This window comes from Aythya ferina (genome assembly GCF_964211825.1).
Source record: "Aythya ferina genome assembly, chromosome: 4".
Taxonomy (NCBI): domain Eukaryota; kingdom Metazoa; phylum Chordata; class Aves; order Anseriformes; family Anatidae; genus Aythya; species Aythya ferina.
The window spans coordinates 70363881-70382004 of NC_140300.1; the positions used below are offsets into that span (position 1 = coordinate 70363881).

At 43.3% G+C, this 18124-nt stretch overlaps 1 protein-coding gene across 8 annotated transcripts in view; it reads left to right on the forward strand.

The window, feature by feature from the left end:
- Window positions 1–18124, forward strand: part of BANK1 (B cell scaffold protein with ankyrin repeats 1) — a 133080-nt gene that overhangs the window by 94576 nt on the left and 20380 nt on the right. For all 8 annotated transcript variants that reach the window (XM_084519431.1, XM_084519432.1, XM_084519428.1 and 5 more), the window contains exons 9-11: window positions 12577–12673; window positions 14178–14483; window positions 17254–17535. In XM_084519431.1, the coding sequence (XP_084375557.1) occupies window positions 12577–12673; window positions 14178–14483; window positions 17254–17535 (685 nt within the window). The remainder of the gene's footprint in view (window positions 1–12576; window positions 12674–14177; window positions 14484–17253; window positions 17536–18124) is intronic.

The following is an 18124-nucleotide window of genomic DNA, read 5'->3' on the forward strand; positions in this document are numbered from 1 at the left end:
GGGAGGGGAAGCCTTATTAAGGGTTTTTGAGGGAAAAAGCAAGTCCAGTACTACGCTACAAGCAGACTCTACAATTTTAACAAATCTGGGTATCTTATGCTTTCTCAGGTAAGTCTGTCTTTTCTGTCTGATACAGCTTCACAAATCATTCCTTTACTATAATGTAAGTTAAATCCTTGGCAGGTTTTTCTTTTTTTTTTTTTTAAATCATTACATATGGATTATTTGTACTTAATTTTTTGGTTATGCTCACTTTTTTTTTGAAAATGCCTTTGAAGTATGGAATTCTGCACTTAAACGTAGCAAGAATTGATAACGATGCCACCTTTGCTACCGTAAATGGAAGAAGATTAGGCTGCTTCGTTAACTTCTGCCTTGTAATTCAGTGAAAGCATATTTGCAAATACACCCTACAGAGATTTGGGTGTGACTCAGGTCTTCCTCAGGATGTTCCCATGTAGGTGAACTGCTGTAAATAAGCTGCATTAGTACATGCCATCTGGTATTTTGGGGTATGTCTGAAGCTGGACAGTATTTTAGACTGTAATATCCATATTCAGCTGGATTAATTCAGCAAGAAAACTACAATGAAAAACGTTTGTACAAATAATTTATCTGAATTTATCTGATTATCTTTATTTTTCTTTTGTGACTATATAGGGCATTGCCTAAAACCTAGCCTGGTAAATGATCTTCTGATAAGTTGATTAGATAGGGGACCTTCAGACTATTAAACACGAGAGAAGAGTGAGCTCATTCCCTAAAATTTTTTGCTGTTCATCATAGTAAGTTAATCTTAATAGGTTTCTCCTAGTTACCTGCCTGGTTTTTAATCCATTGGGTGCATGGTCTGGGCATGAGTTCACCTTGCAAGGCAAGGACCCTGGTTGTCAGTTTGGGATCTGCAATCCTGTGCGGTGGGGACAAATTCTCTCAGCTCTCTGGAGGCACAGGACTCTGCATGAGCCCTTCCTGTGCTAGTGGATTCTGCAAAGCTTTAGTTTTCATGGGTTTGTATTTGTTTTTCTTATATTAGTAACGTGGAGGTTGCAATTTTTTTAATCTGGAACGGTTGCGTCTTAAATATTGATGGTCTTTTATTATATGTGATGATCAAAAAGTTAAATTGGTGACAAAAAAAAAGGAAATCTAAATGCCTGGAATGGCTAAACAAACAAACATGTTCAGTAAAACAAAGTGAAATATGAAAAACATGCATGGAAGTTGTCCCTGAACCTCATAAATTGCCTGTTAGGCTAAATTAGGATGAAAAGTCTTAGTCACTATTGCAGTATGTGGACATGGGCTCTGATGAAAATCACTGTAATATTTCCTTGAAATAATCTCTTCAGGTAACCTTTGCCTAAAATATGAGTCTTTTGTGTAAACTCTGGTAATTCTTTTGACCTGCTACAATGTAGAAGTGGTGTTACTTCAGGTACTGAAACTTCCTCTCCCTAGAAACACCAGCGCCTTGTCACAGAAATAAGGTTGTCATTCATCCATTAAGATTTTAATTGAGTCAATAAATAACCATACCAGGTTTCTACACTGGAGGACTGCTGAGGTATGAAGCCTCAATTTAGTCTCTTGTGTTTAATCATTTGTTATTAGACAGGGAGTTTGGCAGTGTGTGTTCATCTGTTCTCTCTGCCTTCTCTTAAACATTTTATTGCCTCTTCTCTGCTCGCTCACTTGAAAGACAAATCTAGGGCACGGAGGACCCCATGGTTTCCAGAACTGTGCACCTGAACTGCACGGCAGAGCGGATGATTTATTTATATATATATATATTTTTAACTTTTTCCTACTTTGTCATCTTATGGGAAGGAAAAATGATGCAAGGGGTGCATCCCTTGGGCTACAGACTCCGGTTCGTGATTTGTTTTCTAGCAGCAAGGCGGGGGGGCTAGTCGTCTTGGACTGACCTTGGGAAGAAGATCCAAAGCGAGAGAATCTGCTTGGCTTTCATTTTTGTTTCCCTTCCTTCCAGATGTGCCAAACCACCATCATCATTAGTGAAATGTTTTCAGTGAAGTGTCAGAGCTTGTCTCATCTTTGTGCTGGAAAAGGCAGGGAGCGCTCGTATCCCTTCGGTACCGCCATTGCATCAGTCACACAGAGCGCGTGTGCGACTGCAGAACCTGCTGTGCTGAAGGGACGGCATCCCACCCGAATGTTGGGAAAGAAGGAATGAAATCAGCTGGGGTCTGCTCGGTCCTGGTGAGCTGGTTTTCATTTATTGAACCTGGGCTCATCTAAGGTACAACAAACAGGAGTGCGATGGTCCCTAACCACCCAGAGGTGTTAGCAGCAAGTAACCCACAGGACGCTGCGGGCACGACCAGGTGTAAAAGCTCTGTATCCTCTGCACTGAGCAGTGCCTAACATCTGATGCTCTCTGTTCCTTTTTGTGCTTTTTGCTGCTTGCTGTCTCAGTGACACTTAGCTACAGCCTGGTGCTCCACGGTGTAGTAAGTCAATGCATTCATGACTCAGGCTCCATTTCCTTCTTCATCTTATCAATCTCTAGCAGTCTCCCCTATCAGCCTAGCTGCTGAAGTAGAGACAGGCTGGAAATGGAACAAAATAGCAAGTATCATATTAATCTATCATGTGACTGCCTGTTTTTGGGGATTGCTTGGGTATTATTAACCAGTTTGTTAAAGCTAGGTGTTTGGTCGTGTCTCTCTCATGCCCCAGGTATGCTGCTTGTTGGTTTTTTTTTTGGTTACTTTTTGGCTTCCTCAGCACTCAACAGCATAAGTTTGTCTGGCAGTCATGGGGAAATGAACCTCTCAAGGGCAGCAGGCAGGGATGGAAATACCAATGTGGAATACACTTGGGTAGTGTATTCATACTCTTTACACCACAATTCCTCTGCAATAGCATTGTCTTTTCTTTATGGTGTCTGCTGAAGCTTTTGAATTGAAAAAATATATTGAATTTTAAGGTTTTCTATTCATCCATTCCTGTTAGATCAGCAGAGTTGCTTCTCTTAATGCTCCACAATTGCCTGCTGTGACAATGAACGGCCTCTCTTCAGTATTCAAGATTATTTGAAGAGAGTTTTCACCCTCCACACGAAATCCCATTTCTAAATTTTCCCAGCATCGTGTGCTGCTGTGTCAGGTTCCGTGTATTGTGAGCTGGTGCAGTGAAACACAAATGTCAGAGACTGCCCATCGCAGAATCGTGTGTCAGGGTTGATATGCTTACTAGATTTCCACACCAGGGAGTTCACACTGACAGAGGAACAAGAAGACAGGGCAAGGCTCTCAGCAGCCCTTGGAAAACCAGTACCAGGGTGCTACGGGGAGCAGTTCATGCAGTGCCAAACTCTGTCCTGCTTTGTTATCCTGCCTGCCAGGACAACCACATTTAATAGGAGGTCACCTGTGACAAGTGACCTTGAAGTGGTAGCTGGTAGCAGCAGTACAGTCCCTTTGTCTGGAGCTTTTTTTTATTCCCACAGAGCAGCTTTTATAGGTGTGCTTTATAGACCTCTATCTTCAGATGTTCTTCCGACCCTGCTACGTGTATTTAGACAAAAAGTAGGCTTGAGAGTTTCACGTAAAAAATTATAGCTCCCCCGAGGCTGAGAGACACTTTATGCACATGAAGATTTGCCCCAAGAGCATTATGCTGCATGCACGTGTTGCAGCAAAGTGTGTACAGCACGGTTGGCAGAGGCCCCAGGGCAAAGACCAACGTGGGACTGTTACTGTTCTTCCTCTTCTTGCCGTCTGCTCTGAGGTCCTTCCAGATCCTGAGCTCCTGCGAAGGTACCTGGACTTTACACCTGATTGCTACTGACCTGTGTGGTGCTGGAGGAAAGGAGGAGGAGGATTGGGAAGAGTTAGTTTAAAAAATAAGTAATTATAGATAGATAGATATCCTGTTAGGAAAAACAGTAATTCACTTTAAACAAATATATAAAGTCCAAAAGGTTGAATCCAACTGCTCTTAATGCTAGTTTACCTGTTTGCTCATACTCTTTTTCTACTTTACAGTGTTATATTATTCATAGTAGAGGCTGCAAGGTGTCTGAGAAAGACACGGGAGCAGGAAAAAACAATCCAGTAATGTATTGCATCCCAGGTTGATTAGCATCTTGCTTTACTCTAATGCAGCAGGTATGTCTGCCAAATGCAAAACTTGGCCCACTGCTCTGAATTATAAAGCTGAGTAACTGTGCTTCTGCATCCTGACTGTGAATTAGAAAAATGTAAGTGACAGCAAAGCTAATTGCGGTAGACTTAGCGCTACTGGTTTTAAATAAGGACGTGATGCTGTGGGAAGCCACATGCTGAGTGTCAGATGTAAGTGGCTTTCCCCTTTTTCTTTCTCTCTCTTTGTAGGCTCTGCCCTCCTCTGCTTTTCTTTTGTTCTTAGCGCCTTCTTTCTGGTCTTGAGAACTGAAAGTGCTCGCTGAAAAGGTGGCATTGGAGCTCCGTATTCATACCAAGTTCCAATTTCGTAGCAGCTGCCTTTAAAATGGCTGTCAAACACATTTTTGGTGAGCTGTGCTTGCTAAGCGTTTTCTAGCGCTGATGTCATTAGCATAAAAGAAGGCTGATTACCCACGTGGCCGGTTCTTCCCCCTTAAATTAAAAAGAAATATTAGATTTTTTATAGAAATTACATAGATCAGTGCCTTGAAGCTGTAATTTGTCTTCGCTTCTCCCTTGTCCTCCTGCAGTATAAATAGGCGTCAACGCGTGTCATGCCATTAAATGTCATTTTTATGACTCGGAGCAGGTAGCCAGTTGCCTTCCTGCAAGCAGCAGCTAATTGTACTTCAGCCATCCATCAGGGGTCATATTTATTTCACATTCATGCTAAACTATTACATGTGTTTAAGCTTTCTTCAGCTATGTCAGATGTCATGGTATAGCGCAGACAATTCAGTGCGTTATGCTGTTCAACTACAATTTTTTCGTAGAAAATCCAGCAGGCTGTGGTAGAAGGAAAAACGGAGGAACTGCATCGCTGTAGATCGAGAAGGATGCTCTTGTCTTGCTGTGGAGACCAAGGCTGTGGCAGATTTTGCAACAGGTCACTAAGAGTCAAGCTACAAACGGCCACTGGTACAAACCACTGTGGTCTCTCTGAAAAAAAGCAGGGAGGATGGCACGTTGCTGGTTTGTTGCTCTTCTTAGAACAAAGATAAGACGACTAGATATGTTCCTGAAGATACGGGAGCATGTCAGAGAGAAATAACGTACAGCATTATGACAAATAAACCTGTGTATCTTTCAGTGGTATTTCTGGTAAACTCGGATACCATATGGTGTTACTGTTCAGGCGTCAGAGCTCCTCTCCACGAAAACATTCGAGTGAAATACTGTGTTGCTCTTACTTCACATAGCAAATCATTGTAAGGAATTTGGGTTCGGTAAGTTATCTTCTGTAGAATCACAGAATCATTAAGGTTGGAGAAGGCCTCCACGATCATCTGCTCCAATCAACCCCCTACCACCAATGTCACCCACTAAACCATGTCCCTAAGCACCAGGTCCAACTTCCCTTGAACACCAGAGGGGTGGTGGAAGCCATGCAGATGAACTGTATGCAAAACTGACCTGAATTAGACTGGATTTTTTGCCTCTTTTGACCCAAAACTTGCTTACAGAGTGAGTAAATTATCACCTCCATTTTACAAACAGAAGAGACAAAGTCTCAAGCAGAGGCTGTCTCCTGATTTGCTTTTTGTCTTGTGACCCCAGTGTCATTGCCCTTCATCCCAGCTATTGTTGGGGAATGGAAAGATGATTTTAACCACCTGAATGTAAACGCCTGTGTCTGAAAGCTCTGGCTATTGATAGCACACATGTGTGGAACATACTCTAGAAATACCATGGCATTTCACAGATTTGGGCCCTTTATCCCACTCCTCTTAAATTCAGTGCTAAAAAAAAAAAAAAAAATGTTGGCTAGACAGAGCAAAACCCCCGCTGGTTTCTGTGAAAAATTTCCAGGCATGCAGCAGGATCAAGGGGAAAGAGCTGCATCTTGGAAACCATCAGAGAGCTCAGAAAATTCTGCTGCTTGAACGCAAAACACAAGCAGTAGTGGGGCTTTGTTGGCCTCTGAAATGTAATTCTTCTGATTCAGCATCTGCGTAACACTGGAGAGTAACCCCCCGCAGTGCATATTTAGAATATGGGCAGAAAATGAGGAATCATTTACTGATGCTGTAGAAGGGGGTTGAAGGGCTGATGATAGCTGCTGATACGCTTTACAAAGCCCAACTTCTTATCTTCCCGTACTGTTGTTGCAGAGGAGAACCAAGGAGCTCTTCGGAGCTGACGAGCTTTTCTTGCTTTGGAGATAAAAATAATAATGATAAAATCTGTGCATGCGCAATCTAGGTGAAAGCAGAAGTAAATAGGTGTGAGACCTAAAAGTCTGCCTTGCTCCTTCTCAGTCAGGCCCTGTGAAAGCTCTCTCTGTCCCTTCAGCTTTAGGGGAACCTCCAGAGGAGGCACAGCTTTCTGCTCCATCACAGGATGAGATTTGGAGGTGGGAGAGGTCTGGATGCAGCCGTGCCAGAGCCATGTTCTGCTGGACAGCAGCTCGCTGAGACGTGTCATGAACCGACGGAGGGAAGCATTTGCTGCATGGTGGCTGATGCCAGTGTTGACATAGCCTGAAAAAGCTTCAGAGATGAGGATTACGCCACGTTGTATCCCTTTTTAGAGGGGTATACTTAGCTAATGCGGTGGGTTGGCCGTAGCCGGCAGCTGAGCGCCCACGCAGCCCCTCACCCTGCTCTGCCCTGCCTCCAGTGGGATGAGGGAGAGAACAGGGAGAGCAAAAGTGAGAAAACTCGTGGGTCAAGATGCCTGCAGCTCAGGAGGTGAAAGGAAGAAGGGAAAAAATACAAGCAAAGCCAAGGAAATCGTTCACCACCTCCCACGGGCAGCGCGATGCCCAGCCAGTCTCCAAACAGCAGCCACCTTGCAAGAAAGCCCACCCTTTTCTTCCTCCCTCCGTCTTTATTGCCGAGCGTGACGTGAGCTAAAACAAACCTAACCCACAGCACCGTGCTCTGGGGAAAGTTAACTCCATCCCAGCCAGACCCAGCACACCCTCATTCGTGCATCCCCTTCGGATTTCTCTATGGGAAGGGCCCTTCGCCTCGCCACGTGCGTAACCCCTTGTAATTAGTGAACCTCCTCCCTCTGCCACCGGTCGGTCTGCTGGGGGAGCAGGAATTTAGCAGCTGCACCAAGCCTTCAAACAGCACGCTTGTCAGCGAGTAGAAGAGAAGCTCTTTGGGGAACGGTTATTATTTAGCCCAGGGGAAAAAGAAAAAAAAAAAAAAAAAAGGCAAGAAAAAAATGTTAAAATTCTTCTCCTGCTAGACTGAAAAATTAACCTGTTGGTGAGATGGGAGCACTTTTGTGGAGCTAGCGGTGATTACACAGCCTGTCAAACAGCAGCGGGGATTTTGTTCAGCAGAATCGGAACTCTACAAGATCTGAAAGCCTTTCCGAGAGCCGTGTGGGTGTGTGAAAAGTGAAGTAACAAGAATTGTTGTTAAAGGAGAAATGAGCTAAAATGAGGCTGAGGAGGAATTTTATTTTTGAATGCTCAGAAGAAAAATCCCTTGGCACTCGGTAGTTAGATTAGGGAACAGCAGAAATGCTTAGAGGAGAGAAATGGGCACAAGCTCTTCACACGGAGAGTGCAGGGATTTGATTTTAAAAAGCATTTTTGTGTATAGCAGTAAATTAGGTTCAGCGATTAGAAGTCCCTTTTTCTTCCTCTTGCAGCAGTGTTTTTCTTTCACATCCATCCGTCTGAAGGCCTTATAACAATAACTAGGCATTTAAAACACTACAAGGCGTGCAGTTATAGGGGTATACACACCAACTTTTCACTTCGGTTTGTTTTCTTCATCGGCTGTTTCTCCACGGTGGTGAAGTTGTATGAAGGGAGGGCTTGCTTTTCCAGAAATTCAGTTAAAAGGAGGAACTGAAAAAAAATATATATGCAGAAAGTTTACTATGATTTGATAGGCAGGCATACAAAAGTGAGTGTGAGGTTACAGGGAATAATGATGCAAATCAGGATCAGTTCGGGGCTGCTGGCTGATACGCAGTGCAGTAAATCAGCTCGTAGTGAGGCGAAAGGCAGACATGCAAATGAAATGGTTTAGCAAGAGAGCCCAGAAGGCTATTACATAAGATTACAATGCGTTATTTCAAATGAAGCAGCAATTCTTTGTGCTCCCGTTAAAATATCCAAGCCCGAAGTCGGGTATCCGTTGATGTTTTTGTTTGGTTTATTTTCTTAATATGCTGCAAATCATCTGAGTCATCCATTTCCTTCAAGCTGATCCCACAATCATTAGATGTTGGCAGTGGAGTGTTTCGTGTCTCATTTCTTTTATTCTATGTAATCGTGCATCTTTGACAGTCGTGTGCATACTTCCAGCACATTGACACGAGATCCTAACGCTTCATTATCTTTTGGGATTGCAGAAAATATGGTAGCTGTTGGGACTTCTGGCAAACTACACGCAGGAGGAATTTTACAAATTATTGCGAATGTCACAATATTATTTTTTTTTACTGACATTTTTACTGTCGCTGTTTCCATACTTGCTTTTCTACCTAATTGAAGTGTGTGTTGTGTTGTTCTTGCTTGTTAGGATTAGCTGGGTCAGCACAGAGCAGGCTGGATCCTGGCCTGCTGCACCGCTTGCTCCAGGAGGTAGGCAGCAGCTTTGGCTGGTGGGATAACCGGTGCTGTCTGGGCTTTCTCTGAGACAAGCTGAGGCCAGGAGGCCAAGTTCAAGTGTTTCAAGGGCTGGATCCAGCCCCCGGGCTGCTCAGCCCACACTGCTGGAAAAACCACTCTCCGTTTCATGGCAGAGCGTGCGCAGCAAAACTCCTCTCCACCCCCTCTCTTCCCACCTGCCCAGCAAACCCAGGGCTTTCAAACCAGATTAATTCCCAAGTGCTTTTTGTCTTTGATTGTAGCACCGTGCTGAACGCGTTTCACTGAGCTCATGACTTAGAGAAACCCGTGTTATCTCATCACCTGTTGTTTTTTGCAAGCGTGAGTTATCAGGGAAGGCAACAGAGCAGTGAAAGCGCTTAGCATTAATAAAGCTAATGAACAGCAGTGCTGGGTCCGGCCTCGTGCATGCAATCAATTTTATGGAGCTGGCTTCTTCAGTCATTTCTCCAGGTGCTCCTACAGGGCCCTGGGAAAAATAAGTAATAAATACTTAAACACTTCCAATACTTTGATGAATATTTTACGTTGTGGAATGTGTGAATATTAGTAGCTTTAATGCAAACTTGAGAGTTAGAAAAAATTTTATAGCCGGAGTGGTTGGTCACTAGGCTATAGCTCATGGATACAGGTGGAACTGAATGAAGGAGAGTGTTTGCCAAACTGTGTGCGTTTCAGGAGGTACTGAGGGGGCAAACTGATAGAGGTACTGAAACACAAACTGATGGAGTCGTGTAAGAAAATCTTTTTGTGCTCCTGAGATCAGAAACACCACCGCCACAGGGGGCTGAAGGCGATGTGCAACAGTACTTTGAATATGGTTAATCTGTTTCTACGTCTCTGTGGGTTGGGTCAGCATACATGAATGTAGATTTTGTGGGAAGCTCAGCTGAGCTTTTTCTATGGATTAACCATTGGAAATGATCAGGGGCAATCCTGGGTTTCAGTTGTGCCATCTGTGAAGAGATCAGTAAGGTTTCCGTGGGGTCAGGAAGCCACGCAGGAAAGGAAAGGAAATTACTGAAAAGTTATGTCACTTAGGGAAACAGGTAGGTAATTTTCTCTTTAAATGATCTAGAAAAGAGTTTCTGCCTTGCTCTACAGAGGATGTAGAATAGATGAAAACCATCCATTTTGTTTGAAAAACATCCGTGCTGTTTGTGTACCAGCAATGCGTAGGCTTGCTTCGAGGTCCAGATGATGGAGAGGGTCTGAGGGACTTGCTGGGCATCCCTGGGGGCCACTGAAGTGGAAAAGCAGAGCGTTGGTGTCCTGGGTTGTGTGCTGCAGAGAGCATCAGACGTCTGGGAGGAGGACTTTGTGAGCAGCTACCTCGCAGGGCCACCAAAAGCACAGGACTTAGCTGTCGTAATGACTGGGGCAACACCAGCACCTGCCTGGAGAGGGACCCAGCAGGAGGCGTTATCCAGCAGGGTATTGAGTGCCTTGATTTGGTATTTAAGAGGAGGGAAGTAGAGGATGCTTTTCTTTGAAAACAAATAGGAGAAACTCATTGAGGGTGTCCGGGCAGAAGGTAAAATTGAGAGGAGTCTAGGATGTGTTATACAGTTTTTATGATGGGAATGAGAAGGGAAATAAGAGTGGTAGACTTCAAAAAAGTGCTAACTTACCTCTTTGTGGAGGAAAGGGTGGAAGTGTAGAAAGAGACAAACCCCAGATAGGAGACTGAGGTCCAGAGGAAGTGGAAACTCTATCAAGTAGTGAAGGACAAGCAGAGAAGTGTAGCAGAGGCACTTTGAGGACATTATGAGCAAGACCAAAGCACAAAATGAAACGCAGCTAGCAAGAGAAATCAGAAGTAATAAAAATTGTTTTTATGAGTTAAGTTTTCAGCAATTCATTGTCAGAATGAATTCAGCATTTTCAGAGAAGCTGCTAAGCTAGTGGGGCAGGTTGACCTTCAGTCTTCTGAAGCATTCAGGTTTTAAAGATGCCCATTAATCATCTCTCTTCTGTTGGTTTCCGTGAGTCAGCAGGTTTCCTCCAGCCGAGGAAGAGCCGTACCAAGTGGGAAAATCAGAAAGTGCCATTCGTTTCCTCCACTTACCAGAGATGGTCACCAAAAAACGTGTTTGCAGAGGTAGAAGTAAGCACCTTGAAAGAATTTCTCTGATATCGGCCTCCACTGTCATAGTGGGATTAAATCTAGAGCTCTGCTTGCTTGATTTCTTCTGCATGGATCTTCGGTGTCACACAAGAAATGCAGAACTTCACAGGAGACCTTTTTTATATTTTTTTTTCCCAGTGTACGGCTACATTTAGCACATACAGACCTGAATCTTCTGAAAACAAGTACTTGGAAAAGCTCCCAGCTTCGGGGCTTTTAGAGATATCCTGTTTCTGTGAAGAATAGGGGAAGCAGATAAACTATGGGGAAGCTCAGGTGGAACAGGGGACTCTGAGCATAGGGGACAGAGGTTACCACTTGGGTGCTAGGGGCAGGTGTAGCTCAGGGGAGAACCCAGCAATGTTCGTGAAGGAGCAAAGCAAAGCGGGCAAGGGAGGCCCCTGATGTGCAGCCTGGTGGCCGCACGTTGTAGGAGAGGCTCTTGTGAGATGGCAAAGAGCAGCAGGGAAGAAGGCATTCTCGGTTCCCCAGAAAAAAAAAAGCAGTTTCTCCAATTGTTTTCCCCTTTCATGCCACGATATGAATGTAAGGCCTGGAACCTGTGTCCCTGGGACAGTGGCTGTGGCTGCCAGGAGTAGCAGGATCCTGGGAACAAACTGCGTGCTGTTTCCCTCCTTCCTTTTGGGGTGGTGCCCTCAGCCCCCCAGAGGTGGCATTTTGTGGTTCAGAATTTCTAAATAATTACTGAGGGCGCAACTGCGCCTATGCAGGGTGGTTTTGTATTGCACTCCCACAGGAGTCAAGGTACTGCTGGGTTCCTTGAAAAAAGATTTCGGTTATTTCTGAAAATCAGCAATTAACGAGTGGGCTTTGTGCGTTTTAAGACAACAGAACTGTCTGTAGGTGCAAATCTGCCCTCAGTGGCTGGGGCTGAGCACAGGGTTGTACTTCTTCTGCTTGGAGAAACGCAGTGAGAACATTTCAGAGCACCAATCATGCTGACCCTCCTAAACCTGATTTTGAATAGCGCTGTGTGAATGTAGCAGCTTTCTAGAGGAACAAGAAACAATGCTTTGCCACGTTGGGGCACTGAAGTGGAAATGCCAGCGCGCTTTGCAGTCCTGGTTCGGATTTTTCCGTGCACACGTGGCTGCTGGTACCAAGCACCAGGGCAGGGGAAGTGCTTCTAACAGGTTATAATGACTTCTCCGGAGATTCCTTGCACTTTGTGCACCCTCGAGCTGTTCCGTAACATCCTGTAGACTTTCTGTTTTTCTGCTACTGATCTTTCTCATTACCTACGAGTGCTTCGTAGCTGGGGACAGAGGTGGGAACTGTCTGAACACCCCGCTGCAGTGCTGAGCAGGGATGAGTTGCCTTGAATCCTTTCCATGCAAGCTTGGTATCGCTTCATGGCAGTACCTCGTGTCCTTGTCATGTACCCAGACACCTGCATTCCTTCCGTCTGTAGCAGGTACCTGTACCACTACGCAGCTGTGAACGTGTTACGTTTCTGTCTCTGATTTACCCTTAGTAAAATGTTTAAAATTATATGAATAGCAGAGTGTGCAGGTAGGAAAGAAATCTCTGCAAAACACACACAATTTTTGGACAGAACCAGAAGAAGAAGACGTGTCTGTTTCTCCTCCAGATAACAGTTTCCTCATTGGTCTTGCCTGCCTTTGCTGGGGAATGATGTTACCCAAACCAATACCCTACTCTGTTTTTCTTTGTAGAATGACGTGACAGATAACTGCACCGATCAGGAGGAGGAAGCAGAAGATGACGACACTTACGTGGTTATGGTAGGCTTGGAAACTCAACCAGCCATGAGTAAGTCACGTTGTTTATCAGCAGCAGATCATAAACTGTGTTGTGTGGGATTATGGACAAACACGGGCCAAATTATTTTAATGCTTCCAATTTCCACAGTACTGTAACTTCCAAGGAGGCAGGTGTCCTAGGGCACAGGGGAAGGCAGGCAAGGGATTCAGGCATGATACCAAAGTCTGGCTCAGACAGACCAAGGTGCAACCAGCTCTCCTGGTAAATTCTACAGAGTTGTGATCTCTGCTCCAGATCTGGAGGAGAGCCTTCATGTAAGAGGAGACCCTGGCTACAGGTGCGGGCAGCTCCTCTGTGGAGGCACAGAGAGTTGACATTTTGCAGCTTGATCTTCATACATCTAAGCATATGTTGATCACAAGTTTGTTGCTAATCTGTGTGGTCAAATCTGTGTGCATATTCCTCTTGAAAACTGCAGAGCTGCTTGTTTGCATTTACTGATGACAGTTTCTTTAGTGTGTAACTATTTGATGATATTTTGCAGTATCATGAATTTATAAAGCTAAACTTTATCCTGTTTCCATCTTATCTGTTTGTTGACAATTTTGTCTTTCCAACTGTCTCATATTCTGCATGAACATGATATTTCTTGTTTGCTATGTTTAAGCCTGCTGCTTTTTGGCACATCTAGGTATACAATAGACACTGTGAAAATGTGAGCTAGAAATGTGGTTAGCCGTGACACGCTTCCACCGTCTCTGTCACCTTTCCACTATATATGGAGTACGTCGGGGTGGGCACACGGAGGAAGAATGTGAATCGTAACAGATGGCCGTGGTAGTCACCTACGTGCTCTAACCTCCCATTTTAATCTGTGGTGGAAGAAAGCCTTCACCAAAGGGTAGCTCAGAGTAGAAAGGGCTCTGTAGTACCAGCTCTGCATTGACTGCAACTCTGCTGATGGACCTGTGCAGCTTACTCTGTTACGTCACTTACATGCACCCCCCAAATCTTGATGCTGTACAGTGTTGAAAATTTATCATTTTACATTCCCGTGGTCTGTGGCCCATTAAAAAACACCTCACATTTCCACAGGAGTCCAGCCGTGTCTCCCGAGGGCAATGCGAATTTTATTTTAGAGAGGTTCAAATAGGCGCCCCAAATCCATCGTATAAAAACAAGTGACAGAGTTGGGTGAGCTAGGGCTTTATTTCCCTAGCAGTGCACTGTGCTCCCTTCAAAATCAAGGAACACAAATTACGGAGGCATGGTAAGTGTGTGTGATTGCATTCTGACAGCAGCTCCAGACGAGCTGAACATACCGTGTGCACGAAGACGTTGTATATCAGAGCAGCAAAACCTAATAAAAACTTCCACTGCTGATCTGGTAAATATTTTAAAAGCTGTTCACTGACAGTGTGTATTTGACAGCCTTCCTCCACTGTATTAGTTCATAAAAGTTTTATTAGCCACTGCGTTGCTTCTGTGGGAATCCTTGAAATAGGAAATGTTTCCAGATGGCAAATTTTAAAGGAAATAATGCATTCTTTAGCATTAAAAGCCAAGCCGGACCTGGGAGATCAATATGGAATTGGATCAAAATGCCAACAAATAGCTGAGGTGGATGAGGAAGAGGAAGATGATGTAGAAGACAGCAGAGAGGAAAGCAAAGATGAAGGTGAAGAAGGGGAAGATACCTACACCCTTGTCAACAGTCCGAGCAATTTATATGCCAGCATCCCTGATGATTCAGAAGAGACCAGAAGAGACTGCTTTTTCTACAAGAGGCCACCTCCTCCTCCCCCTCGAAATCTGCCTGGCACCGTGAGGCAGGATGAGCTGCACAGTTTCTCACAAGGTATGATTTTGGGAGGAAAAGAACCCCAGATACCAACACACGTGTAAACACAGATCGGGTGCTGCTGCAGAAATGATGTGTGCTCACTTCTACTAGTAGTAGCTCGACAGCATGGCCCAAATTCTGCACAGCAAACATCTGCCTGTGAACTTTGCTGCATGAAGGCCTTCACAGCCAGGATATCAGCTAACGCAGAGCTGTGGGCTGCTGGGTTATGGTTTCAGGTTTTTCTCACTCTGTCCATCTCAGAACGCTACCCACTAGCACATAAGATGCTTGTTTTACAAGAGAGGCCTGAAACAAAACACTAAGCCTGTATTTTTCTCAAGTTGATTTAAATATTTACATTTAAAAATATTAAATGCTATCTTGATTTAATACAGTTTATAATTTCACAGGTAGAATTAATACAAAAGTGACTGTGTAGAGAGAAGTAACAGTATTTTATTATATTTTAGCCAATGTTGTGGTTAGAAATAAAACACTATATTGTGTTACAAATAGAAGAGAGAGAGAGAGATCGTGACCTTTAATGAAATGCTTTTCTTTCTTTTTTTTTAAATATTTCAGCCCCAGAGTAAAAATCTAAAATTTAGTCTTGTAGTTGAGAAGTCCAAAATACTATTTGCATCTATTTCAAAAGGAGTGATTATAATTATTTTCTTTCTCATTGGGAAAAAGTAAATATGCAGAAGAATTCAAGCTTAAATACCAGTCTTAAAAAATCATGTAGAAAAAAAAAACTTTTGTCATGGACACTACTGATAAGTGCATGTACAAATTGCCTGTGAGTTTGCTCCACAGCTTATTTCTGTTAACTCTCTTTTCAAATGTGGCATAACCTATTAGAGGCCTAAATTACCATCACCAAGCACTTTGATGTTGATGTAAGTGCACAGAAATAGCTGTTCAGCCTTATAGGAGCCTGCTTTAGATAGGTTTTCGTCCTGTTTTCTGCTGTGAAAGAAAAAACTGGCTACGTACAGCAAGGCACGGATTCCAAAAGGATGAGAGGCAAAATAAAACTAGCATTGCAAATGCATTTTGCTCGCTATGCCATAGTCAATGTAGGTGTGCATGTATGTACACAAATGAGGGGGCAGGTTTGGCTTAGGGGATATGTTAGCATAGGTCTGATAGAAATGCCTGTATTGGGACAGCTCTCATGGCTACACCGTCGGGTAGCAATGTGTCCCTCTCTGCCAAACGCTATTTACCTGTACGTGGATCCCAAAAGAGGAAACCTCTGCTGTGTGGTGCTGCTAAGACCAATGCATTTAGGAATCAGTCATTTAAGACATGCCATGAATTTTCCTAAGTCCTAGGCTTGGTTTCATTTCACTTTATTTTGGGGGTGGGGCTGGGGGTATCAGAATTCCCTAAACTGGCACGGTATTTGCTTTCAAAGAGCTCTAATGAGTCACTGCTACGTGTTTTTTAGCTAGCCACTTAGTTTAGCTATTGCTGAGGAAGACCTAAAAGTCAAGTCCCTTCTTCTTGAAGTCTTCCTTTTGGCAGTGGCATGAGAGTGCCCCCTGTGGGAGTTAAGAGAAAGAAAATCCTACAGAGAAAGAAACGGAACTTTTATAGAGGCATGGAAAAAAAATACTTTTAATATTAAATATGGCAGCTGTATTAATCACACTTGTTTTTTTTTTTTAAATACATATCTGAGCCAGAATACATATTGATAATATGTATTAATAATACAGCCCATTTATAAATGACGCATCCCATTTACAAATGTATCATACAGATTGTAAAGCTCCTCTGAAACCATGCACAGATACAATTACTTAATTTACTGTAAATAGCAGCCAAAGGATTTAAAACTCCAGTAGTGACCAAAGCCTAGCTCAGTGAATGCACATTTATATGCAGCTCATTACAACATTAGGAAAATAGAGCTCGGTGCAGAACTGTGAGCGGGTCTACTGTCTGCCCAGGAAAGAGGGGTAATCAGCAGGAGGAAGTTGTAGACATGGCTGGGATCAGCAGCCTTGGTAACAGCTTCTAATTCTTTATAGTTTGTGGGCTTTTTAAATACAAATAAGTCAAAACAAGCCCAGGTATTAGGAAACTCGACAATTCCTTCTAAAGCTGTAAAATGTAAAAGCTAAAGGAAAGCAAGTTCTGATTAGATGTACTATGAAACATGGGGAGTAGAGACCAACGAAGTCATTTGGGTGTGGGGTTGAAGATAGTCTCACAGCACAGATGAGGTCATAAATTTCATTTATCCTTTCAGGGGCTTTTAATTTTTTTCCCACTTTTCCCTACAGTACATTGTAGTGAAATGCTCAAAAACAAATGGGACGTTGAAGATGTTGGAAAGACAAAATCCAACATTTTCTAAAATAAGTTTAATTTCATAAGTCATTGTTGCAACAGCTAACAAATAGCCTGATTAGCCAAAATGCCAAGGACTACAGGTACCACTTGTTTGGCTTCACCATTAAGTAATGTGTTTGTGTGACTCTTGTTGGAGCAACTGGGGTATGCAGCATTGCTTTTAAATAAGAGTATTTACTTCGGGCTGATTTATTAGCATCTAATTTTGATAGTCTGATGTGAAATCAGGAGGAGGCCCTGAAGCTGAAATTATGCCTTCAGGATATGCTCCCTGCTGACGTAGCTGATCAGAAACCAATGAGAATCAGAATGCCTTACTGAAATCAGGTCTCCACATTAGGAAAATCTGAAGCCTAAAGTTAAGCCTTAATCTCCTTTCTTTGCCCCACCTATGAAACACAACTCCTCGCTTTTTCAGAAAGGAATTTTGTGGAGGACAGAAGGGACAGAGAATATGGCGATGGACTCCTAACAGCGTGCTGCAGAGAAGAACAAGGTACATACGAGGAAGATGACAAGGAGGAGCACCTCTACACTTTCGCAAAATTGGATGAATGTCTGTACGATTTGATACTGGCAGAGAAGGAGGAGGAGAAGAGTAAAGAATGCAGGTCGTTTATCATGAACAGGCCTCCAGCCCCTACCCCTCGTCCCGTATGTTCGCCCGCCAGAAATGAGAACACTCCCTACATAGTACAAGGTCAGTGCTTGCTTCTTTGCAAATACTTGCTGGTAGAACATGGACGTGTTTGTTCCTTTTGATGAACAGTTTTGTTGTTTGTTTTTTTTAAAGACTAAGATCTTTGTTTAGTTACTTTCAAACAAACAAACCTGTTGATTCAGTTTACCTATTCTCACTTCTCAAATGAGCTGAGAACATCTCTGACTAATAATTTTCAATTTGCATCTGTGATAGCATCACTTTTTTGGTTTAATTTTACAAAAAATATGACAATCTGATGGAAGATGAAGAATCACTGGGCTAGCTGTGAATGCATTTATTTCAATGGTATGATACAGAATGTGCTGAGTAGCTTTTCCTTTCAGTTTCTTTATCAAACTGTTTTTTCTTAATTCTTAGAGGTTTCAGCCATATTCTGTTTTCCTGATGCGAGCAGTAGGGATAAATGCCTGTGTGAAGACTCCTCTTTCTAATCTCCTTTCTCTGATGCTAGAAATTGCTCTCTGGGAAGGGCTTATATCCTTTTACCATTTCTCTGAAAATTGGTGGACCTTATTGAGCTTATTCATGGAAATGTAATGCTGGAAGAGCTTCCAGGTATCTTTCA